This window comes from Cetorhinus maximus, chromosome 3 (assembly GCF_964194155.1).
Source record: "Cetorhinus maximus chromosome 3, sCetMax3.hap1.1, whole genome shotgun sequence".
Taxonomy (NCBI): domain Eukaryota; kingdom Metazoa; phylum Chordata; class Chondrichthyes; order Lamniformes; family Cetorhinidae; genus Cetorhinus; species Cetorhinus maximus.
The window spans coordinates 122,058,103-122,084,148 of NC_135881.1; the positions used below are offsets into that span (position 1 = coordinate 122,058,103).

General features: G+C 43.8%; 1 protein-coding gene across 1 annotated transcript in view; it reads left to right on the top strand.

Annotated features, from left to right (window-relative positions):
• LOC144678871 (dynein axonemal heavy chain 11-like) overlaps window positions 1-26,046 on the top strand; it is a 552,140-nt gene that overhangs the window by 383,391 nt on the left and 142,703 nt on the right. Inside the window, exons 60-62 of the mRNA XM_078538870.1 lie at window positions 3,805-3,987; window positions 18,468-18,569; window positions 21,775-21,909. Of these exons, the coding sequence (XP_078394996.1) occupies window positions 3,805-3,987; window positions 18,468-18,569; window positions 21,775-21,909 (420 nt within the window). The remainder of the gene's footprint in view (window positions 1-3,804; window positions 3,988-18,467; window positions 18,570-21,774; window positions 21,910-26,046) is intronic.

Here is a 26,046-nt window from a genome sequence, read left to right on the forward strand (position 1 = left end):
TGATGTAAGTTAAAATAGTTAAAGGAGAAAATAATGAGCCACATGGTTAAGAAAACCCTCAAGAATCTGGTGACTTGCACATCACGGTATTAAAAGAAGCGGCTGTGGAAATTGTAAAAGCATTAGTCATAATCTTTCCAAACTGTCTTGATTCAAGAATTGTGCCCTTGGATTATGAAAATGCCAATGTCACTCCATTATTTCCGAAGATTGGGAGAGAGAAAACCAGGAAATTATTAGACCAGACCTATTAGTCTAACATCAGTTGTGGAGAAATTATTAGAATCTGTTATTAGGGATAGAGTGACTGAGCACTTGGAGAAATATGAACTGATCAGAGAAAGTGCTGTAAGGATTTGTAAAGAGTAAATCATACCTTACTAACCTAGTTGAATTTTTTTAGATCATTAATATGGTGGATAGTAGTGTCTATGGATATTTTTATATGGTCTTCCAGAAAGCATTCCACAATCCACACAGATCGTTGGGGAAAAATAGAAGCTCATGAAATTGGAGACAGCTTTTAGACCTGGAGAGAACACTGGTTTGTGATAGGAAATAAAGAGGGAGGATAATAGAAATACATTTTTCCATTTGGCCAAATGTGACCAGTGGTGTTCCCCAGTGTGTTACATAGGGGCCTTAGCTTGTCAGTATGTTTATAAATGACTTAAATGAATAAATAGTGAACACTAAGCTTGCTGATGGAAATAAGTTAGGTAGCACAGTAAGCAATGCACATGGGAACAGAAGGTTTCAAAGGGACAATGATGAATTAAGTGAGTCGGCAAAAAAAGTGGCAGGTGGAGTTCAAAGTGGGAGTACAAAGTCTTCCATTTTGAACCTGAGAAAGATAGATGAGAATATTTTCTAATGGTGAGAAGCTAAGAACTGTGAAGAAGCAGTGAAGTTTAAGGATCCAAATACAGAAATCTATATAAAAAAAACTAGCGAACAGATACAAAAAAAATCTTTTACAAGGCAACAGAATATTCACCTTCATCTCAAAAGGATTGGAGTGTAAAGGGATGACAGTTATGCAATATTGTAGAAGATTCTAGTGGCATGTTATTAGCAAAATTCAGGTGCATGGTATAAAAGTAAATATGACAGCATGGAGAGGAAATTGGTTAACAGGCAGGAAACAAAGAGCTGAATTTTAGTTCCAGGACCCTGACTCCGACACTGAGCTGAATTCTGGGTCACAAACCTGGAGGTGGCTATGGCGAGACTCTGGAGGAGGTTTTTGAGGAGGCAGCCAGTTAAGAGGCTGCCTCCAAGATATCCATGCAATAAGGACAGTAGCTGAGCTCTGTAGCTTGGAGGACTAATGGGAGCACCTGAGGCTCTGCACAGCTCCACTAGGAGGGGTGAGTGCTACTGCTGCAGATGAGGGATCGCGAGGGGCGTCTCAAGGTGGAGAGGCCCTCTGAAGCCTTGTAAGTGTTTCAAAATATACTTTGGCCACAGCTGCAGGACCATCATAGCTAGGGGGGGGGGATCCCCTCCATTGAATGGCCTGCGACCACAGCTATGGCCCTCCCGCCTCAACAGATCCATGCTGGGCTGCTTTGCAGGATTTACCTCTGCCACCTGCACCCCCTTCAGCCTGCCACTGGGTGGCCGCTGCCATTCCATCTACTGACCCCAGCCACATGAAATTTGCTGATGTTACAAAGGTGGGATACCGAACTGCAGAATACGGTACTCACTGCTCATGATGCAGTCTCCTCTACAATGGGGGGACCAAACGCAGATTGGATTGCTTTGCAGCGCATCTCTGTTCAGTCCACAAACGTGACTTTGAACTTTGTGTCACTTGCTATTTTAATTTTCCCATTCCCATTCTTATCCCTCTCTCCTTGGTTCTTCCACTGTTCTAATGAAACTCAGTAGAAGCTTGAGGAACAGCAACTCACCTTATGATTAGGAACTTTAGAATCTCCCTGGACTCAACATTGAGTTCAACAATTTCAGATCATAACCATTGCTCCCATTTTTGTAGAGAGCATCTGATGGTAATGATTTTGCTATTGTTATTTACACCTCCCGAACACACCCACTTTTTATTTCTTTACTTGCCCTGTTACCATCTCCTTTTGCCTTGCACCATCATCTCTATTGTCATTTAATTTCTCCTGCCTTACACCCTATCACAGACCTTCCCTTTCGTTCTTTTTCCCACCCTTCCCTTTTCACCTGCCTTTGTACTTGCTTAAAACATTTTACCCCTCTAACTTTTTCCAGTTCTTACGAGAAGTCATCAACCTGAAACAATTCTGTCTCTCTCCACAGTTGCTGCACAACCGACTGAGCAATTCAGCATTTTCTGTACTTTATCTCTGTTGTGGTAGTCTAACCTGAATATTAGTTAGTTATACATTTACGTAGCTTCTTTCATGTCTACAGAATATCCCAATGAACTTCACAGCCAATGATTCTTTTTGAAATTACAACAGTGTCTACACTGGCTGTGAAGTGCTTTGAGATGTCTGGTAGTCGTGAAAAGCGCTATATAAATTCAAGCCTTTTTAAATATAGTCATTGTTGTTTGGGGCCAAGGGAGCAGTCAGTTTTCAAAGTCCCACACACAGAAAATATATCAAAAGACCAGGTAATTTGTTTTAGTTGATTGAGGTGTGAATGTTGTTCAGGAAACTGGAAGAGCTGACAGGCCTTCTTTTAATAATATTGTGTGATCTTTTAAATCATCCACTTGAGCAAGCAGCCAAGGGTCTCAGTCTAACATTTCATCCAAAAGTCAGCCACCTCTGCTGGCGCAGCACTATAGCCGTATTGCATCGAAGTGTTGGCCTAGGCTATGTTCTCTAGTCTTTAGTGGGGTTTGACTTCTAATATTCTGATGTAGTGAAAACATTGCTAGCTAATTAAGTTAGGCTAACACTTAATGGAAGGATGCGGTTGATGGGCTGAATTTATTTGCTTTTTTTTATGATCTTTTGGGTGGGGGAGAAAAGCAGTTAGCAGAAATATTTATTTTTTGTTATATGTTGCATATTACTTTGCATCTGATTTAAGTAATCAGCTGAGGAAAATATAACATAGAAGGAATATGATATAGGCAGAGGATGAAGTCAATGTACAGCAATAATACCATCAAAGAAAAGCCTTCCTCATAGACTAGGCTGTTTTTAATGCACATTGCAAATACTATTCTGAAAATGAAATATTGTATATCATGAGCAATCCACCCATTCTGTTCAGAGGTGTCATACTGTCGGAGGTGCTGCCCTTTGGATGAGATATTATTATGGGGCCCGCTTACCCCCTCAAGCGAACGTAAAAGATTCCATGACACTATTTCAAGGAAGACATGGGACGTTCTTCCAAGTGGCCTGGTCAACATTTATTCCTCAATCAACACCTAAAAACAGTTATCAACAGATATGATAATAGGGTAAGATGCAGTGAGGTAGGAGGAGGTTCCTGTGGAGTATAAGTGCCAGCATAGACCTGTTGAGCCAAATGATCTGTTTCTGTGCAATTCTATTGAATAATGGGGGCAATTTTCAACTTATTGATGGAACATAAAGCCAAAGCAAAATAAATGGATGAAAATTAGGTGAATTCTATAATCGGTGCCCTGACCCAATTTTACCTTCCAGCTGTAAATTGAAGATTACCCAAAAATGTTTTTTAAATCTTGGTTTCAAGCTCCTTGGGTTTGCATATAATAATGGTTTGGTTATAAAAGGGATTGGTCAGACAGTTCCAAGTTTGTGTGATTTTTTTTTTTCCCTCAGTGTGGTAATGACAGTTGTGTTCTGGTGCTATATCCATCAGGTTGATGACTTCCTCCAAACTCTGATAAATTACAATAAAGAACATATCCCTGAAAATTCATTGAAAGTAGTAAAAGAACAATATCTGCAGGACCCAGACTTCAACCCTGACCTGGTTCGCACAAAGTCATTTGCAGCATCAGGTCTCTGCGCTTGGGTTATTAACATCATCAGATTCTATGAGGTGAGAGATATTTTTTTAACCACAGTACCGCTGTTTCAGTACAATAAAACAAGTATTTCATTGGCAGAAAAAATATTCATGCATAAAATAATAGTAATTATTAACTTATTTTAAATTCTGTAATTATGAACATATGTGAGTTTGTCTGTCATGTACAGGATCTCAATTTTTTCTCTCATCTATTAATTAAAGAATTTAGACAGTCTGTGGCTGTGCGAAAAGCAGTTCTATGCAAACTTAATTATACTGTCCCACCAGTAATCTATAACAACTGCTATGTTGAGTGAATAAATTGCAATTTTGTTAGTGATGATTTTGCAAAGCGCCCTAGATTCATAAATTGTGACCTTGGACTGGAAAATTCAAAATGTCACTTGACTATTCAAGAAGAGAGGGAAAAAACAGGTAACTACTAATTCATCCATTTAACACTAGTTGTGGGGAAGTTATTGAAATCAATCTTCAGGCAATTGGCAGCTATCACTTGGTCAAAGAGAGTCAGTATGGATTTGTGAAGGCTGCATCATGTTTGATTAATCTAGTTGAATAGTTTTGAGGAGGTCAGTAGCAGATGGTTGGAAGGAGAAAATGTGAATGTTACCTATGTGAACTTCTAGACGGCATCAGTTAAAGTTTTCCAGTAGAGATTATTTGAAGGTAACCTGGTGATATGGGTTAGTAATTCATTGGAAGATGGCAGGGGAAGTGGGGGTAAAGAGAACATTCTCTGATCAGTGGACTATGGCAAGTGGTGTTCACCAAGTATCTGCACTGGTGCCTAAGCTCTTCACTAGATATATAAATGGCTTGAGTGAAAAAAAGAGTTGTAAAGCCAAATTTGGAGATAATGCTAAGTTTGTAAGGACGGTAGGGTGTGTAGGTGAGAGCAAGAATTTTAAAAGGGACATAAGACAGACTAATTGAATGGCTGAAACTCTGGCAGATGGATTAAAGTGGGGCAATGTCATTCACTGTGAATTGGAGAAAGACCAATTGGATTTTTTTCATTGTGAGACACTTAAGAGGAGCAAAGGGATTTGGCTGTTCATGTGCACAGAATACTAAGAACTAGTGCACAAGTACAAAAAGTTCTAACAAAAGTTAATATGACGATGTCCTTTATCTCAAGAGGATTGGAATAAAAAAATGATGAAGTGGTGCTTCAGTTGTCCAGGGGTTAGGTTAAACCCCATCTGGTGCACTGTGTTTAGTTTTGGGCACTGATCCTCAGGAAAGATATACTGGTCTTGGAGAGAGTGAAGTGCAAATTTACCAGAATTATACCAGAGCTTAAAGGGTTAAATTATGAGACCAGGTTGCATGAAATTGTCTTGCATTATTCCCTTGAGTGCAGAAACAGTGACATCCTTCCGTGTCGTAAGACAATGGTTTGTGCCAACATGGTGAGTACTGTGTTAAACATCGCCTGGTGTAACTCAGGAGCCCCACTGGCATAGCAGTCACTGTCGTATTTACTGCTATGGAAGACAGTGGGCTGAGAAGATGTGCAATTCTCTAGCCACTGTTTTCTCTGGACCTTTTCTCAACCAGCTGAGCTTTTAATTTCTGTTCCCTTTTTCCAATGCCTCTCCAAACAGTCAACTTTCAGAGGTCATGGCCATCAGCGATTGCCTCCCAGTTGTCAGTGTTGATGTCAACCATCTTCATATCTCACTTGCAGATGTCCTTGTAGAGGAGGTATGGATGCCCAGGAGGTCGTGACGCAGCGACCAGTTCACCGTATACGTCTTTACTGGGGATACAGATGTTATTCATATGAGGAATGTAGCCGAGGCAGTGCAGATGTCATTGGCTTAGCAATGAGTGTATGTTGGTGGAATTAGCATGCTCCAGGGCCCTGAGTGGGTGACCTTGTCCTGCCAAGGGATGTCGAGGATACATCTAAGACAGCAAAGGTGGAAACTGTTCATCTTTTTCTCCTGCCTAGCATATGTTGTCCAGGTCTCATCACTGTTGAGAATTGTGCTGAAGATGCAGGCTTGGTAGACTCACAGTTTGAAGTTCTCAGTCAGGTTGCTGTTGTTCCACACACTCTTTTTCAGTTTGGAAATACTAGCTACAGATTTTGTGATGCATGTGTTGATTTTAGCATCAAGATTGCTGGTGATTGTGGAGCCTAGATATGTGAAGCTATCAACAACCTCCAGTGACACATTGTTAATGTTGATGGATGGCGGTATGGAAACCTCCTGGACCATGACATTTGTCTCCCTGATGTTGATGGTCAAAAGAATCTCTTTACCGGTTTGAGAGATTCTGTGCATTTGTCTCTGAAGGTGTTTCCTGTTTTGGAATACTAGTGCAGCGTCATCAGCATAGAGCACTCTCTAATGAGGACTTGGCACACCTTTGTCTTGGATCTCAGGCGAGTAAGGTTAAACAGCTGTCCATCAGTTCTGCTATGTAAGTAGACCTCCCTCAGTGGATGACCTGAAGGCATATTGCAGCAGCAAAGAGAAGAATATGCCAAAGAGTGTCGATGTCAGAACACAACCCTGTTTGACCCCACTTCAGATCTCACAGGGTTCTAATGTTGTCCAGTCATAGCTGACCTTACCCATCATGTCCTCGTGGAAAGAGGAGATCACATTGAGCAGCTCCGATGGGCAGCCAATTCTCTCCAGCAGCTTAAATAAACCAGCTCTGCTCATGTGGTCAAATGTCTTGCTGAGACCGATGAAGGCAATCTATAGCGGTTTGCATTTCCCTTGCAGCTGCCGGACTGAGAAGATCATGTTAGTTGTGGATCTTCCAGTTCTGAAACCACATTGGGATTCGGGGTAGATGGTTTAGGATCTGCTATCTGACAAGGGCAACATGGCAAATACTTTTTGCTCAGCAGGGATGTGCTTCGATAGTTGCTGGAATCACTGCAGTTCCCCTTGTTCTTGTACAGGTCACGCATAACCTGGGTCACTGCCTACCCCATCCAGTAGAGACAGGGAAGTTTGTGCGGATGCTACAGGAGTATTCGTTTCCTGTGCTTGATGAGTTCAGGCGGTTTAGCATCCCTGGAGATTTGTCCACGGTAAGCAAGTCAATGGGTGGAATCATCCCAGATTTGCACTCAGTGTTGTAGCGGGCAGGAAAATGGGCATCTATCTGCTGGCTGCAATGGCGGCTTTTCGTGCCCTATCTCTCACTTCCTGGTGCATTCTGCCTCATAAATTATACATTCCCAGGAAACATGCCAGGTCACCGGTGGGGTGGTCTCTAATTCGCCTGCATAGCCGTTACTTCAGGCTTTCAGTAATCCTGGTGCCATATTTAAAGGCCGCGCATGCAAGGAGCTAGCACTCTTCAAGGGATAGGATGCTGCTGGGAACTGAGGACTGCCAAAGGGAGGAAATGTGCTGTGCCCAAATTTAGCGATGCCTCCCTCAAGCACCCACTGGAGGCTGTGGAGGCCAGCTGCGAAGTCATCTACATCCGCTCTGGGTGAAGACCAACAAGCAAGGTCACCAATCCAGCATGGGAGGCAGTGGCAGCAGTTGTCAGCACCAATGCCCTGCAAAGGAGGCAACCACTGAGTGCGGAAGAAGGATGAATGACCTCCGTTCCGCCATCACTCTTTCCATCACTCACAGCTCACACACTCACTAAACCCATCACACATCCATAGGGATCTCACTCACTGCCACCATTCACTCTTTCACACAAACCTTCTGCGGATCGGATCCTCCTCCCATTCATGGCACCACTCACCACCCACATGTGCCAGGCATTCTCCTCACCTGGCCTGGCAGGTGCCCTGCCTAAACTCTCTCCTTCTGTCTTCATGCAGGACAAGCTGACACACAACAAAACGGAGAGGTCACAGACTGGTGGAGGAATGCCTGACATCAAGGCCTTCACAGACTTTGAAAGTAGAGTCATCTAGCTGGCCGGCGACGATTTGGACAGTTCCTTGGCTGACAGTGAGGTCGGGAGTGCTCAACCAAGTGAGAATCCAGCTGTACAACATCCATTCAGATAACCATGCTGTGAATCAGTTCTCCTGTCCCCTGCCATGCACTAATTATCTCTTCTTGCTTTCGCAGGTACATCTGGGAAGCAACCGAGGTGGCCCATGAGCCAGGTGCTTGACTCAAGCCCCGATGATGCCTTGGAATAAGAATCTAATGACACCCTAATTGAAGACCCGGCACGCTGCTCACCCACACCCTCCACTAGCGCAGACACACACCTTGGTGGGACCTAATTCTGGAGTAACCTCGGGGTCACAATCTGGTGAGCACATCACACATCACACTGTCTGATCCACAGCAGTCGGAGGACTTCCCAAGTTTCCGGCATTCGGAGGACTGCTGAAGGCCAGAAATCTGTTGAGTCCAACTCAGATGACAAGCTTTTAGACTCGGTCATACCTCAGTTGCTGGAGCTGCAAAGGCAAGCTCGGGAACATCAGGGAGGGATGTCTGCTGCACTCCTCACATTGCAAGGCACGATTGAGGAGTCTGTCCGTCTGTCCGCCTTCAGTCTGTGGTGATAGTGCCGGCATGCCAACGCACTGCAGTCAACATTGGTTGGACGGCAGCTGCCATGGAGACCTTGGTCCTGCACTGCTGTACAGTATGAACTCCATCACTGACACCATTGTTGGCTTCCAACAGTGTCAACAAAAGAGGGGTGTGGGGAAGCTCGATCTCACTCCAGCTTCCCGTTTTCCTCAAGGAGTCAGCCAGGGGCCCTCGGGCACCCATAGGGAGGAGGATCAGCAGGTGCACGCCCTGGGGCCATCCACTCAGGTGACTCCGGGAGTGTCCAACCCATCCGAATTACCTCTTCCTGTGAACCCAGCAGCTCCAGCTCCACAGGCCAAGGAGGGTGCAACTGCCACACAGCAGGACCCCAAAAGCAGGCCGGGGCCCTCCAGGTCTCGGCCCCCCCAGAGGATGCCCGTCAAGGTCACCAGCAGGCTGTCTCCACCTCCGCTGTGGATGTCGGGGGAGCACCAAGACATAGCAGCAGGGTTAAGAATGTTATAAAAATGTAGTTTCACCGCATGGCCTCGCGCATTAATCACTTGTACATAATGTTGACTCTTGTAAATAAACTCCCAATGATGTCACACTGTCTGTGGCTCCTTGTTAAGATGAGTAGTGTTCGAGTCAGTCTGAAGAGAAAGCTTGGTTCCTGCACAGGAGAAAGGCAGGTGTCTCAGTCCAGGCCTCTTCCCTGTGCTTAATGCAACCTTCCCAGGAAACTGATGGTGCACCTTCACTGTCACTGGACATATCAGTCATGCCTGTACCTCGATGGGGCTTATCATTGCTGCCAGAATGTCCTGGGCCAGTGGCACAGAGTTCCGTCATTTTCTCTGTGCACTCTCAGCACCTTCGAGGTGCAGCTGGCTCCCATCTCATCAGTATTTGTGTCCGGTGACAGTGTGGTCCTGAAGGGTTCAGCTCATGAAGGATGCCATAGGATCAGGAGAAGTTAAAGTTTTCCCACTGCATCTCCATGATATGACCCTGTTCACAGAGCGCAAGTAATCTGCCATCAGGCAGACAGGGGTCAGACATTCACATAAGATCTGTGAGGATCTATGGAGTGTCCCCACTGCATGTCGTCATCATCCTCCTGGAATGTAGGGACTATGGGCATCCGTTGCATCTCCATGACAGAAGTCTTATCACAGAGGGTATGTGCACTGCCATCAACTAGACTGGAGCCAAACATTCAGAGATGCAATGTGAGGATCTATGGAGTGACCTCACTGCATGTCGTCATCACCCTCCACGAACCTAGCAGCTATGAGGGCCTCCCGAGCACGCCTGCCTTGTCTGGACAAAGCAATGGCCTCATCGCCATCATCCTCTTCTTCGAGGGCCTCCTCACCCTCACCCCGTTGACGTTCTCATCAGAGGAGATGTGCTGCTCCTCCATCATCTGAAGGAATGGTGAGCGCTGTCTGTAGACCCTGGGTCTAGCTAGGCCCAACCTGCAATGGCTCGCTGTGGCTCTTTAGCGCCGTGCACAGGAGCCCCAGCTGCCCCTTCTTCTTGAAGTGCTGCTTCTCCCTCTGCCCAGCCAGGTGCCTCTGTCGCTCTCTTCCTCTTCGTCTCCATTCCCTGTATGTCATTAGCCATACAGCTAGGTCACCAGGCTCCATGCTCTTGATAGCATGGGTGTACTAAGAACCTCTCTTGGTTAAGTCTGAAGGCCCCTTAATGCATCCCGGTGAGTGCTGGCCACCATTTAGATGGCCAGAATTTAGTGAGTTTCATGGCTGCCCAAAGTCCCACCCATCTCCGCCACACTCCACCATCATCCAATTGTTTTGCAGCTCCCTAAAATGCTCAATAATTTGCAGTCTGCACTCGAGGGGTGAAAAGTTCAGAATTATTTGGCGGCACTTTCATGCCTCTGCATTGCTTGAGTGGGCAGATAACCTAGATGCCCGACTCCAAGCACGTCAATGTAGCAGCACCTGAACTGTCTCAGCTGTGGCAGAATGCTCACTGAGTACAAGGTTTCCTTAACGTGTGGCCGCTTCCCTCTGTCCCAACTCGTGCTTGTGCACTACCACCAGACGGTGCTGCCTTGCCACCCCTTGCCTCAATCGCAGTTCAGCCCTTGCCCTGGCACTGCACTGTCAGGCATCCGGGAAGAAGTGACTTGCCTGTGCCCTCACCTGAATGTGCTTCCTTGAAGTCGAACGGGCGACCCACGCGAGTACTGCACAACATTAATATGCACTCACCTCCGAGTTCCCCTCGAAGTTCAGCTCACCAGGTACATGCCTTTTAAATGCTGTTGTGAAGTTGACATAATCAGATGATCCAGCATGGGGAGATGATTCTGGTGAGCAGGCAAGATGCTGAGATGCAAGTGCATTGAAGTTAGGTTCCCAACGTTCGTGCAGCCCGCCATAGACAGGCGGAGTGGACAATCGCAAACTGGTTTCACGACGGCGTAAAACCTATTTTGGCCTACTCGCCATGTTGTCCGCTCACAGCAGCCATGATGCCTGACTCCAACGAGGGTAGAAAATTCCAGCCAATATATTTGCTAAGTTTCTCCACTCTGGGTTTGCTCTCTAGTTCTGTCAAGGCAGGTAGGTTTCTATGGCATCTAGAGTTTCTTTGGGGGCAGTGTTCTCCCAAGAACACGACTCAAGGTGGTGTTCTGTACATCTCTACAACTGCTTATTGCAGTCGGTGATGAGTTCTCCAGCCTTTGTTTCCAATGGAGCCTTTTTCTTTGCTGATGGACCTGCTGCTCTTTGATCCCTTTATACCTGCCCCTCGTATTCCCTGTGTCAAAGGACACCTGGATGTTCTGGCAGAACTGTAACCAGTAGTCATTGGTGCACCATCTAGCAGTCTGTTTAACTTTACTTTGAACAGCTCTAAGTGTATTCATAGTCTTCTCACTTGGATCTCGCTTTTAATTAATGAGAGCAGACCACTTGGCTTCAATGATATGTCCCATCACAGTGACGTTAGCCTCGAACCAGTCAGCATTTTTCCACTCTTGCTTCCCACATGTTGAGAGTGCATTGTTGTAGATGGTGTCTCTAAGTATGTTCCATTTCGCTTCTGTGTGGGAATGCCAGAGAGCACCTGTTCAATCGATTGGAGGAACTTTGGTTTATATATGGGCGGGCAGTATTGCTGACTTTGATACTTTGAATGAAAAAACTTAATGGGTTGCATCCTAATCTTGGTGCACATCATGGAGTGATCTGTATCCCAGTCAGCACTATAGTAGCTGCATGTGTAAAGAATGCTGTTTAGAGAGTCATGTCTGGTGATGATCAGGTCGAGCTAATGCCTCTGCCCTGATCTTGGAAGTCTCCAGGATACCTTGTGGCATGGTTTATTCTGAAAGAAGGTGTTAGTTACACAAAGCTTGCGATAACAGCAATGCTCAAGTGGCCTCTATCCATTCTCATTTATTGTCCCCAGGCCATGATGTCTAAGACTGGAAGGCCATGCCTCATGGTCTGCACCCACTCTTGCATTGAATTTCCCTAATAGGTAAAGTTGTTCTGACTTAGGGATTCTGGTGATAGCAGTGTCAATCTCCTCTAGAGCTGGTTTTTTGCCTCTTGTGGAGCACACAGTGTTGGAGCGTCAATACTCATGCAGTTAACTGGCCCTGTTTGAGTCATTTGTAGAGGGTTCTATCATGTAGAGTAAAGAGCTCTTTACAACAAAGCCTGCACCTTGCTCACATATTTCCTCTGAACTTTTCCCCTTCTAGAGAAACATGTAATGTTTTTTTTTAGTGATTCACTCTCGGCAAGCCTAGCCTCTTGGAGGGAAACTCTGTTATCATTCAGCCTATCAAGTCCCATGTTAGCCATGGCTGTCTTGCACATGTTATCACCAGCTGCAAGTTCTCTGTAAATCCTGTGTCTATGGTCCTAATGTTCTAGCTAGCCAATCGAAGAGTTGGCATTATCTTTCTTTTTGTTTGTTTGCGGAGTGCGATGGATTCCAGCTACTTGTTGAGCAGAGACTCTAAGCTCCAAGCACCTATTGAAGTAGATGGACCATGGCAGGTGAGCACCTTACTTGCCAAGGGCTGCCTGACTTGAAGTGCGCAGCAGTTGACCTGTAGGACACGATGATCCCTCCCACCTTCGAAGACAGCCCAAAACACCCTTTCTCTGTGCCAATCAGGTTGGGCTTAACACTCATAACTACTGTCACCGTATTGTATTAACACTCTGCTACAAAATTGGAGTGTCCTCTCCAGGGTGCAAGCCTGGGCAAAATTTATGGAGACCCTGGACTGCCCAAATGTCCTCTCAACCTCCCCAGTTGAGTCCAAAGGAATGCAAAACACTATGTTTGGCATCGGATTGGTTGGATTGGCAACCAGGGTGGATCTGCACACTTTATGTCTGAGGGCCAAACCTCCATTGGCAGGATATTTAGGGCGGGGGGGGCAGGGCCCGCTCGCCGACGCGTAAAATGATGCGGGATGACGTCGGGTGGAACACCTGACGCCACCCTGCGTCATTTCCATTTTCAGGTCAGCGGGGGTGCAGCCGAGTCAGCTGTGCGCCTGCCGACCTGTCGACGGCCTATTGAGGCCATTTAAATGTCATTAACATAATTAACGGACCTGCCCGTCCAACCTTAAGGTAGCCGGGCAGGCCAGGAGCCCTGGCGGGCTTAAGAAAAAGCATGAAACCTCATCCACGGGCGGGATGAGGTTTCATGAGGGTTTTTAAATATTTAATAAAGGTTTGAGTTAAAGTGATGAACATGCCCCAACTCATGTGACAGTGTCACATGAGGGGACATGTCAGGGAAATTTTTTGCACATTTGTCAAGTATTAATTCTGAGCCGATCTCTCTGAGGCAGCATATTAGCCTCAGGGAGATCAGTGCACTCTTTCGTGCGCGTGCGCAAAGGAGCGCCCTCCCGGCTGAGGGAATCCCCCCCCTGCCCGCACAGGGAGCGCATAGTGCTTCCTGGTGGACGTCACGCTGGGCGAGACTTAATTGGCCCGCCCACGTAAAATGGCGGCACGCCCCTGACTGGGGGTGCCGATTGGAGGCGCGCCTGCTCGCGCCCGCTCCTGCACTCCCCCCTCAATAGGGGGAAAATTTTTCCCCATGAGTTCCTCTGAAGACTTAGCCTGGGGTTGTGACCGACTCAGTTTCCGTATGTCACCACAAGGAGGCACAGCTGAGGACTTGCATTTGGCTTGCTTTTTCACATTGCTGCTAGCCAGTGATGTAGGGTGAAAATGAGAAGCAAACTAGCACACAAAAGCAGAAAGCATCCTAACTCTTTTCAAACACACACCAGGTGCATCACATTGACCTGTTGGACACACAAAGATAGAGGGGGTGATGTAATCAAGGTCCTTAAGATAATAACGGATTTCATTGGGGTCGATCCAGTGAATCTATTTCCTATGGTGGAGAATCCAGAACAAGACAATATTGCCTTAAAATTAGTACTAGACCAGGGAGGATTAAAATCAGGAAGCATTTTTTTCACATAATTGGGATTAAAGACGTGGAAAACTCTTCCAGGTAAGGGCTGTGGATGCTGTCAGTTGAAATTTTCAAGGTTGATATTGATAGGTGTTTATTTTAAAAGGCCTGTGTAAGATGATATACAAATATGGCTGCCCTGAAGGATCAGGGTCATCTGCTCATTTCATGACAGCATGATGGCCACCATTCGATTACATTACAGCTGATCTATACCTCAACTCCATTCACTCAACTTCAAACTAGATCTCTTGATATCTTTTAAAATAAATATCTGTCGATCTCAGTCTTGAAAATTTCAGCATGAGGGCCAGTGTGATGCAGAATGGTGCCTCATCGGATGCCTTTGCTGTCACCATTGGCACTAAGCAAGGCTGCGTAATGGCCCCAGGTCTGTTTGCCCTCTCCCTTCCAGCGACGCTGTTGTATGGTGTACTCAAAGATCTTGACGTCGGAGTACACATTCAGTTCAGGACAGATAGCAACCTCCCCAATCTGCAAAGATTCAAGGCTTTCACAAAGGTCACAGTTAAGTGAACGCTTGTTTGCCGATGATGGTGATCTTAAAGCACACACTCCGCAGGACATCCAGTTGCTTATTGACCTCTTTTCTCAAGCCTCAGACGGCTTTGGCTTTACATTAGATCTTAAAAGGGCAGAAATCTTGTACCAACCAGCTCCTGGCAACAAACTCCTTAGTCACAATTAACAACAATACGTCCCTCAACTCAGGTTGAAAGTTCAGCTATTTTGGGATTATCCAGTCCCACAACACCAGGTCAGATGATGAAATCACCCATTACCTGATGAAAGGAAGCTCAGCGTTTGGCAGGTTCACCCTCAGGCTTTGGTGAGGGCATGGAGTTTGTCTCAAAGCAAAGATCAAAGTCTACCAGGAAATGGTTCTCACATAATTTCTCTATTGGCTGTGAGGCATGGACAATCTCCCAGGGTTACTCAAAGCAACTAGATGCTTTCCAACTTCGGTGCTTAAGACCTATCTACAATATCAAGTGGTAGGACAAAATCAGTAACACTGATGATATTGGAAGGTACCGCATACCTGGTATTGAGAGCATGCTTATCAGAGTTCAGTTTCGCTGGGTTGTCAATGGAGTTCACATGGAGGATTCCCGCATACCAAGGACAGTATTCTACAGCCAACTGACTGTGGGAAGCCACCATAGGGTGTTCCAAACTCAGATATGAGAACATTCTGAAAGCCAATCTCAGAGCCTGTAAGTTCCCCGCTCCATGGGGAAAAAGAAACTCAGATCCACATGGAGAAGTCTCTGTTATCAAACAATTTCAGCATTTGAGGAAAACAGAATCAGGTTCCGAAAGGACAAGTGAGCACACCTCAAAGCCCCTGCCTTCACCCACCCCTCCAACAGTAAGTATCCCAACAGTGACTTCATGGGCTGGATTTTACAGGGCTCTGCATTCCCTGCCCCCACCCCCACCTCCGACCCTCCAACCAAAAGGTCGGTCATCAGCCTGCCCAACACAAAACGCAGCCAGCTCACAGTTGGGCGCAGCATTAAATGTTTCAGAGTGAGAATTCCACCCCAATCTGGGAGCAAGTCCCAACCAAGAGAGCTGCCAACCAATCTGATTGGCTGGAGGCACTATGGTCCCAGCATCACCAGGATCAAGTGGTGGCCACTGCTATGACTACAGGAAGACTGATGGAGCCCAAACTTATAGGTAAGTCTGTGATTTTGGACAGGCCTAGCTGGTAGCCTCGTTGAGGCAGGGGTGGGGGGTGGCGGGGGGAAATGGCGGGGTCTAGGTTTGAGAAACCAGAGGGATGGTTAAAGGCGGGGAAGGGGAGATTACAATCTTGAATTGACAGTGCCTCCGATGGGCACAAATACCCCACCCCGCTCTTGCTGCCTGACAGTAGCCTGCGCATTGAAAGCTGCTGAGCTCCTCGCCTTGCCTTTGCCCCTCCCTGCTGGACATAAAATAGTGGAGGGGCTAGAGGGTGGCTATTATGTGGCCATTAATAGCCCTGAGGTGAGCAGACTGCCTGATGCCTTCCCTGCGCAACTTAATATGGGAGACAGGGCCGGGGAGGGGGGGTGGTGGGTGGAACGTGGTGGGAAGGGCTTGTGCTTTATTTTACAAGACACCTGCCCCACCACCTTCAAATACACGGGTGGGGGGGTGGGTGGGGGTGGGGAGGTTTGGGGGGGGGGTGGTGGGTGGGGAGAGGGCGGGGCATAAAATCCACCCCATATGTAATATTTGCAGTTGGACCTGCACGTCAAGATTTGGTTTAAAATCATATGAGACAACACCAACCAAGATGGTGAATAATTGGTCTCCTTGCTGAAAATCACCTGTCGACGCATCACCTCAGCATATTCCTCACAGTCAATATATCCTCCCGTATATTTTTTTATTTGTATTTAAAACTACCCCTTTTACCTTTTTTGTCCAAGCTAACCCTGTTTATTATCTCCATCTTTTCCTTGCTTATAGCTGGTTGTTTGAATTTCCTCCTCTACTCCCTTAATTCTTCCTGCATGTTATCCCCTTCATAATTCTTTTATTTGCGTATTCACCTCAAATATTTCTGCCTTCACTACTTGGTCTTTTTGGCTTTTATTTTCCTTGCTTCCCTTCCTTGTGAGTTTAAATTACTCTCCGTTTTTCTTATTTATCTGTTTTGCCAGTTCGGACCATCACCATCATCCTGAGCTGTTGCTGCATCTGTCACCATCGGCGAGCTAAGCTCCTTCCACAGCAGCAGCAATGGCAGCATGAGTTCAATCTCATCGGGGTGCCCATAACTACTCCCAGCTTCCACTCTACCTGAGTTAGCTCCTGTCATGTTCAGATGTAGCTCATCCTTACAAAATAGTTCCCATCTTCCCCACAACTGGGGCAGGATATTGCGCATCGGCGAGCAGGGGAGGGGCCCGCTGGGCGACGTGTAGAATGAAGCGCAGTGACATTGGGGGGAACCCCATTTAAATTTTCAGGAAGGTACAGCGAAATCAGCTGTGTGCCCACCGACCTGTCAATGGCCAATTGAGGACCTGCCTTAAGGTTGGCGGGCAGGCCATGAGCCCTGGCGCGAATTGGAAAAAGCATGAAACCTCATCCACGGGCGGGATGAGGTTTCATGTAGCTTTTTAAAAATTTTAATAAAGTTTTTGTGAAAATTATGGACATGTCCCAACTCATGTGACATTGTCATTTTATTTTTCAATTTTTATCTTTTTGACACTTACTTCCGATCTCCCTGAGGCAGCACTTAGCCTCAGGGAGATGAGTGCACTCTTTCGTGCGCATGCGTGAAAGAGCGCACTCTCGATTTTGGGACCCCCCCTGCGCCCGCACAGGGAATGCATAGCACTCCTGTGCAGACGTCATGCTGGGCGGACCTTAATTGGCACCATGCCCCTAATCAAGGGCGCCAATTGGAAGCGCGCCTGTTCGCGCCCACCCATCAACTTCCCGATGGGAGGAAAATTCAGCCCCTGGTGTCAATGTCCCTTAAAAGGGAATTAATTCAATCACCAATACCACCCCTCTAACCATGAATTAGCTTATCACTAAACTCCTTTAAAGACTTGAGGCCTTTTCTTTGTTTTACCGTTGCCTCCCACATGGACTACGATGATTAGCCACTCTCCCTCACTTTCCATAATTTTTTAATCTTTCTGAAATGCCTTACCCTTTGTTTCTGTAAATATTCTATTTATTTATCTTAAATTTGGATTTCACCACTGATGTTGTCTCTGTTGCAAAGTCTGTTTGACCAATTTTATGATTCCCTGTGATTAGGCAACTCCGTGCAGCTAATCAAAGCAAAAATCTACCCTATGCTCTTTCATTGGTTTGCCAGTTCTCAGTACAACCTACAGGATGAGCACACATCCATTACTGTTTATTCAGCCAGACTTTTAAGTATCTTCACATTTCTGGTTTGGAGTTGTGATGTCTTTCTAGGATTAACAATAGATGGGTCAGTTTGACACCAAAGTACAATAATGTCACTATCTGATAACTTCAGTAAAGCTTAGTCAAAACCAAACTGCCAGTCAGGTATAAACATTTACTTTAAATGCAACTGAATAATTTTCTGTGCTGCATCTTCAGATAATCACTTTTCTGTTCATACTTAACTCCTGCAGTTTTTGGTTAATTGATGTCCAATCTGATTAGTTTCCTATTATTTTTATATTCAGCATTTCCACCTGAGGTCTCAACTTCACCAACTTTCCATGCCACAAAGTGATTATCGGGTGATGAATCGGGTGTTCTGTTTTTAGACTAAAGTGTAATTTTACAGTTTGTGCTCCCAATGGCCATGGCCATGGCCATAAAGCTCTAAAAACAATTGTTCAAGCAGACTCACCACCACCTTCCCAGACCAATTAGAGCTTGGAAATAAATATTTGAAAAAACTATTCTAAAATTGCTTATATTCTGGGAACAAATTATGAAAAAGTTATAACTGCATTTTGTTATCACTGCTAGGTGTACTGTGATGTGGAACCTAAGCGCTATGCTCTAACCCAAGCAAATGCTGAGTTGGCAACAGCCACTGAAAAATTGGAAGCCATCAGAAAGAAACTTTCAGTAAGTACTTCAGAATAACACACTTAATAGATGTAAGTAAATGTTGAACAAGCAAAAGAACAAGATTTGATCAATCGCTCCATATTCAATTTGCATTATTAAGCACTGAAACTCATTCAGTTTAATAAGAGAGACACCTAATCAGAAGTAAAAGTTTCAAAAAGAAGCTTGAGAGTGAAGAGAATGGGAAGAGGTTGTTGGGGGCTGCAGGAGTGGTGGTGGAGAAGGATGTGGGAAAGAGAATGGGAACTGAGAGTACAATGGGAGAAGCTAGGAGCAAAATTCAGATGGGACTAACTTGATAACACTAGAAGAAGCGAGAGCTGCATTAAAGGGACAGAAAAGCCACAGAAATCACACTAAGTCTTTCACTGAAGGACTTGTCTGAGTTCAAAATCCAGAGGGAAAAATAGAGAATGAGAAGACTGCAACAAAAGCGATTTTTTTTGTTTCACAAGATGGGACTTTGATGAGGTCTTCTTGCTGCTACCACAGAGACTACCTCCTGTCCTGAGTTTTTATGGACTTTGTTTGAATAGATTGACAATTATGGCTTGTGCAGACACAGTTTCCCAAAAGGTACTCCCAGAAGGCAAGCATATGTCTGGAAAATATACCTACACCTTGTTAGATGATATGCATAGGAATGATTTTGAATGTTACTGTAAAACTTGAGTTGAATCATTAGAGAGGTATCGTTCTGTCTGGAAATCCAACTGTGGGCAGTGTTTTGATTACTTTTAAATATGAGAAAATGTTGGCAAAAGATAATTGTGTGTGTGCTCATGATAATATTGAGGGACAGTGATCCTGAATCTACTGATAGTAATACTGATGAAACATTGAGTACGTCTGTTGATTATCTAAGGAATGCATCCATAGGTATAATTATGATACATCTTCACAGTGTGTAATCTCTACAGATAATCACAGCTTTTCAGTTTTACCATTAAAGCCTTGGTGACTAAATTAGGTCAGGTACTGCTGAGTCATAGATGTTTTTCTCTTTATGTAACTTGAGAGTCTAATTAACAGAAAGTAATTTTGACTTTCACATTTTGGGACTGATTTTCCTTTTGGCTGCAAAGGCAACGGAGCAAGACCTGCACCCACTACTTGCACATGCCTTTGACTACAGCCTATTTCCTGAGCTCAGGGTATTTTACACATTGAGAATGAACACTGGAGTACCTTACAATGTGTCAAATGAAGGGAAGAAAAAATAGTTAAAAGTGGTTTCAAATTTTGTAGAACTCCTGTTTTGATTCAGCCTTGGTGAAAGCAAAGCAGCACTTAAATGTTAAACCACCCCCTGCATCTAACCTATGCCTGATGCAGTTGCAGGCCATAGCACAGGTACAAATTCTTCAGCTGCCCTGAAAAGCTGAAACTGACTCTTGCCAGTAAAATAAGGCTCCCTGCAACAATACAATGCCAATCCTTTTGAAATTATACAGAAATGAATATCAATAGATGATTGCATATCTCATAATTACACAAATGCACGTGTAGCTGCATTTCTCTTATCAGCATTGAATGGATAGCCTATCTTATGGCAAGGAAGTTTGTGAATAAAAGGTGATGTTCAAGCCATTTAAACAATTCACTCCTTGGACATCCTGTTGTACTTTCAATAACAATACACATTTCGTTAAACCCACTGTATCCAATCTATCTCGTCTCTGAACGGAAGGCTTTTTCTTTAAGAAATACCTCTTTAGCTTGGTGTTAACTCTTTGCATGCTATTTCTATTAATACAAAATTCAAGTTAAAAATTCAATGCAGACAAAAATTCCCTCCTTTTAAAAATTTGATTTCAATATATTTGAATGTAAAGTTTTTTAAAATTTCCTCAAATTACTCGTCACTCTATGTTCTTCTTACCATACATTGGATTGGCTTTCCTTCCAAATTTTTTCTTTTATTTGGTTTTACCTCTGGCCTGCATTAATTATCTTTTTTGCTTGCTGTCAACATTTGTGAAACACACTGCTCCTTTGCTGCACTAATATCAGTCCCCTGCCTGATCACGATCAAATTTGTCTGTGACTCAAAAGAGCCACTCCTACCCATGTACACGGTCACCTGCTTCAATAAGTTTTCTCAGTATCACCCAGCTAAGAAAGGTTCCAATTGGTGCTTCTTGATAAGTTTGATATGTTCTTTAGCTGGCTCCTCAGAAAAGGCTTAAAGAATTCAAAACCCTGAAGAGATCTACTCTCATATTAACTTACCATGAAAGCAAGATGTGCCACAATGGCCCCAATATTTTTGAGAAGGGTACATGGTTGAGCAGAAAAAACCTGGAAAGACTGGGGATTTGGCAGAACCTCATTTTAAGTTTCTTCTTCTGTTTTTCTCCCAACATCCAGCCAAATTGGAAAACGAGCAATGGAGAGGGAGGGATGGAGAAATCAGGGCATGTTGGGTGAGGGAGGGAGGAAATGAGTGGCCATGATCGGCAAAGGTGAGGTTGAAGGCTTCTCTGGGGAGAATGAGGAAAACACCTTCTTGAACTAGCAGCTTCTGCCTCCTTTTTACAGCTAGGTTTGCTGGGCCATTTGAACTCAGCCTCAACTGTTAAGGCCAATGTATTTAGAAAAAATCGTTTCAAAAATATTAATCACAATATATTATTTCTTAGCACTTTTATAGTATAATGATTATAACAGGCAATGAATGATATAATACACTTGCAACCTTGTTATTTATGTTATGTAACAAGATTACAGATTGTAACAACAGAACACTTGTCAGTTATTTTCAATCTCTTGGAGTTAAGCAGAGCCACTTGTCACAATTTTTACCCTCTCTGTAAATTGAGAGAAACTGTAATTGTTTAATGAAGTGCGGACTATTAGGATGACTGCTACATTACGTGAGGGATAAAATACTAATTCCATTTGGTTCTAATTTCTATTTACTTTGGTTTTGTATCTGAATTTAAATTACTGTAATTCATGAGATTAGGGCATATGATTTAGCTCCACTCAATCAAATGAGGATATGAATATTTTTTCTCACTTATTTACTCCTGTTTAAGTCCTCCCTCTCCTTCATCATAAAATATTTAAAAAGTTAAAAGAACAGATCGAAAGCCTTACCTTTAATGTGACATGAATGCAAAGTTTTCAATTACCACTTTGACAGCAAATTAAATATTTTCTTTACGCGAGCATTTCATTTTCCATTTTCTATGTATAGGATCTAGATGCTAACCTATGCAAACTCACTGCCAGTTTTGAAAAAGCCACGGCAAAGAAGGTACAATGTCAAGATGAAGTAAATCGAACCAACAGGACAATTGAATTAGCAAACCGACTGGTCAAGGGGCTTGAGGTAAGGAGTATCTTAGAACATAAGAGCAGGAAAATAACATTTTTATGAACAAAAGAAGGTCATTTGATGCAAACAAATCGTAATTGTAAGTCAAGTTTATCTTCTCTTCACATTCCTCAACCCCTTCTCTCCTAAAAAGATCCAATTGTCTCTTTATCTTATTTTTATTATCTACAACAATGGCTTCCTTTACATGCTTGTTATTAGGATGTGGACAACACTGGAAAGACAGTATTTTTTTGCCATTTCTAATTGTCCTGTGGGTATTGAGAGCCAACCACAAAAGCCCCAATCTTACCAAGGAACAAGTGGGCAGGGTGCAAGCAAACAACCCCAACATGGACAGTGTGAGTCGCGGGTGCACTTAATTCCTCGGCCTCATTAGCAGTGGTGTTGGTCAGCATTCTATCTGCAATAGTCAGGAAGCAGCAGTTGGCTGATGGGAGTGTGTGATGGAAGCCGCATCAAAGGGAGGCTCACCAGCCCCCAGGAAATTCACAGGGAAGTGGGGGGGCCTAAACTTGTCTGGTGAGGACCCAGGCTTTTCCTGGCCCCACGGGTAAGCCAATAGCTCACTTGTTTGCACCACTTCTGGTGCTAGGTCCTCTTCCTGTTATCTTCACCAGTTGGGAAATGCATAATGGTTTCTCCGAACAGGACTCAGTTAAAATTGCAGAATGCATTCAAATGAAGCCATGGGACTCTGATTGGCATATTTAAAGGACACAGTTGGCTTAAGAAAGGTTGACCTTGCCAACTGCTCAGAAGAGCAGATTAAAATTGGAGATGGTTTATGTCAGGTGGGGAGGGTTAAAATCACTTTTTTGAGTCAGGAAATTAGTTTTTTATTTATGAAACATATCACTTTCCTCTGAAATAGTTGTCAATGACATCCTTGGCTTGTGAGTCTTTGCCATAATCCTTGGCAACAACACAACTGCAGCCTATAACCTTGCAAGGCTTCCTTTCTTGGTCTATTTTGCACAGGCCTACCCATTCACCAAGTTTCTTGTTGTCATCAACCTTAATCAAGTTGATCTGATGCTCAGCACAGTGCACCTCTACCAACTTAACATACTGTGCCTCATCACAATGCCTGCCAGGACTGGTGGTAGGATCAGGTATGGGTTGCTAATTGGCTTCCCTGAAGGACATTATTGAACCACCTCAGTTTTGCAACAATCCAGTTACTTTCATGGTTATTTTCCTGGTGCAGTTCGTATTATTACATTGATTGAATTAAATTTCATAAAAACACAAGAAATGGGAGCAGGAGTAGACCATACGGCCCATTGAGTCTGCTCCGCCATTCAAAATGATCATGGCTGATCTTGGGCTTCAACTCCACTTTTTCGCACTGTCCCCATATCCCTGATTCCCTCAGGGACCAAAAATCTGTCTATCCCAGCCTTAAATGGATGGAGTGTTCACAAATCAGTTCCAAAGATTCACAACTCTGAGTGAAGTAATTTCTCTTCATCTCAGTCCTAAATGATTAACCCCTTATCCTGAGATTCTGCGCTCCCCACCACCCGTTTTCTAGATTCCCTGACCAGCGGAAACAATCTCTCAGTGTCCACCATATTAAACCCCTTCAGAATCTTGTATGTTTCAATGAGATCATCTCTCATTCTTCTAAACTCCAGAGAATATGAACCCAATTTACTCAGCCTTTCATCATACCACAGCCCTCTTATCCCAGACCAATCTAGTGAATCTTTGCCGTACCACCTCCAATGCAAGTATACCCTTCCTTAAATACGGAGATCAAAACTGCACTCAGTATTCCAGATGTGGTTTCAGCAAAGCCCCGTACAACTGTAGTAAAACTAATTCCTTTGCGAAAAAGTCCAACATATAATTTGCCTTCCTAATTGCTTGCTCTACCTGCATGCTAACCTTTTATGTTCTTGAACGTTGGCACTCAAGTCTCTCTGAACATCAACATTTACAAGTTTTACACCTTTCAAAAAATATTCTGCTTTTCTATTCTTACAACCAAAGTGAATAGTCTCACACTTACCCACATTATATTCTGTCACCTTGTTGCCCGCTTGCTTAACCTGTCTATATCTCTTTGCAGCCTCTCTGTGTCCTCACACTTTACCTGTCCACCTAAATTTGTATTGTCAGAAAATTTAGATACCTTGTTCGCTGTCTCTTCATTTAAGTCATTAATATAGATTGTAAGTAGCTGAGGTCCCAGCATTGATTTTTGCAACAGTCTACTAATCACAGCCTGCCACCTTGAAAATGCCCCATTTATGCCTACTCTTTGCTTCCAGCCCATTAACCAATTCTCTATCTATGCTAATATATTATCCCCAACTTCCACGAGCCCTTACCTTGCCTGTTAACCTTTTGTGTGTAGCCTTATCGAATGCTTTTTGGAAATCCAGGTATACTGCATCTACTGGTTCCCCTTTATCTACCTTATTGGATAATCCTCAAAAACTTTAATAAATTTGTTAAACAAGATTTTCGTTTTGTAAAACCACGTTGACTTGATCTAATCGTGCTATGCTTTTCTAAGTGCATCGTTGAGACTTCCTTAATAATAGATTCTAGCATTTTTCCAACAACTGATGTTAGGCTAACTAGCTTGTAGTTCATTGTTTTCTCTCTCCCTCCTTTCTTGAAAAGCAGGTTACATTTTCCAGCTACCAATCTGATGGGATCATTCCTAAATCTAAGGAGTTTTGGAAACTCATAGTCAGCACATCCATGATCTCTGCAGCTATCTCTTTTAGAGATGTATGTCATCAGGTACCAGGGATTTGTCAGATTTTAGTTTCTCCGATACTTTTTCTCTGCTGATATTAATTACCTTAATTTCTTCACTTTTTTTAGCCCCTAGGTTACCCTGTATTTCTGAGATGCAACTTGTGTCTTCTACTTTGAAGACAGGCATAAAGTTCAATACCTCTGCAATTTCTGCATTCTTCATGATAATTTCTCCTGTCTCTGCTTCTAAGGGACCGACGTTTACTTAGGCTACTCTCTTCCTTTTTAGATACTTGTAACAGATCTTAGAGATGGGGAGGTGGTGGCATCGTGGTATTGTCACTGAATAGTATTCCAGGGACCCAGGATAATGCTCTGGGACCGAGGTTCAAACCCCACCCACCATGGCAGATGGTGAAACTTGAATTCAATAAATATCTGGAATTAAATGTCTGATGATCACCATTGTTGATTGTTGTAAAAACCTATCTGGTTCACTAAAGGCCTTTAGAGAAGGAAGTCTGCCGTCCTTACCTGGCCTGACCTACATGTGACTCCAAACCCACAGCAATGTGGTTGACTCTTAAGTGTCCTCTGAAGAGCAATTAGGGATGGGTAATAAATGCTGGCTTAGCCAGCGACACCCACATCCAATGAATAAGAAAAAATCTGTTTTTTATGTTCCTGGCTAGTTTACTTTCCCTTTTTATCAGCTCTTTTGTTGGTTTCTAAAACGTTCCCACTCCTCAGACTTGTTACTGTTCTTTGCAATATTATAAGCCTCTTCTTTTAACTTGATACAGGCTTGTCCAACGTTTTTGCTTGGGATGGTGGGGAGGCACATTTCCATTTTTCTCTCACTCAAGGGACCAATGAACAAATTTCAGAAAGATAATGTTTGACACAATGTTAAATTAAATTTTAAAACAAAGTTGTGGTATTAAGAAAACAAACAACTTGCTGAGCAAAAATAAAGCTATGTCAAAGCAATAAATTGTTAAGTTAAAGAAGAGTATTAATGAAAATAAGTCTTTTGGTAGTACAGAGCTTGAGTATTGCTGAAAAAAGATATTTTTTCAAAGCTTTTCGTCTTGCACTCATCAGAACAATTGCAAGAATACCAATGTCAAGGGAAGCAATAATTTTATACTATATGAGGAGAGAGTGCTGATTGGTTGGCATGTGGAGAATCCACCACTTAATGGTGACTGACAGTTAAATGTCAAGAATTGTTTGAAAATTAAACCCGGCAGCTTGACTCTGATTAGTCAAGGCATTGCCCTGAGGAATGAACCAGCAAATGGCCATTGCTTATTTTGTTTAGCTAAAACAGGCGCAATGTGTGTACACCTTCTTTCTGTCTGCAAAAAATAGGGCCCTGTGTGTTAATGTAGGTATCTTCCAGTACACGCA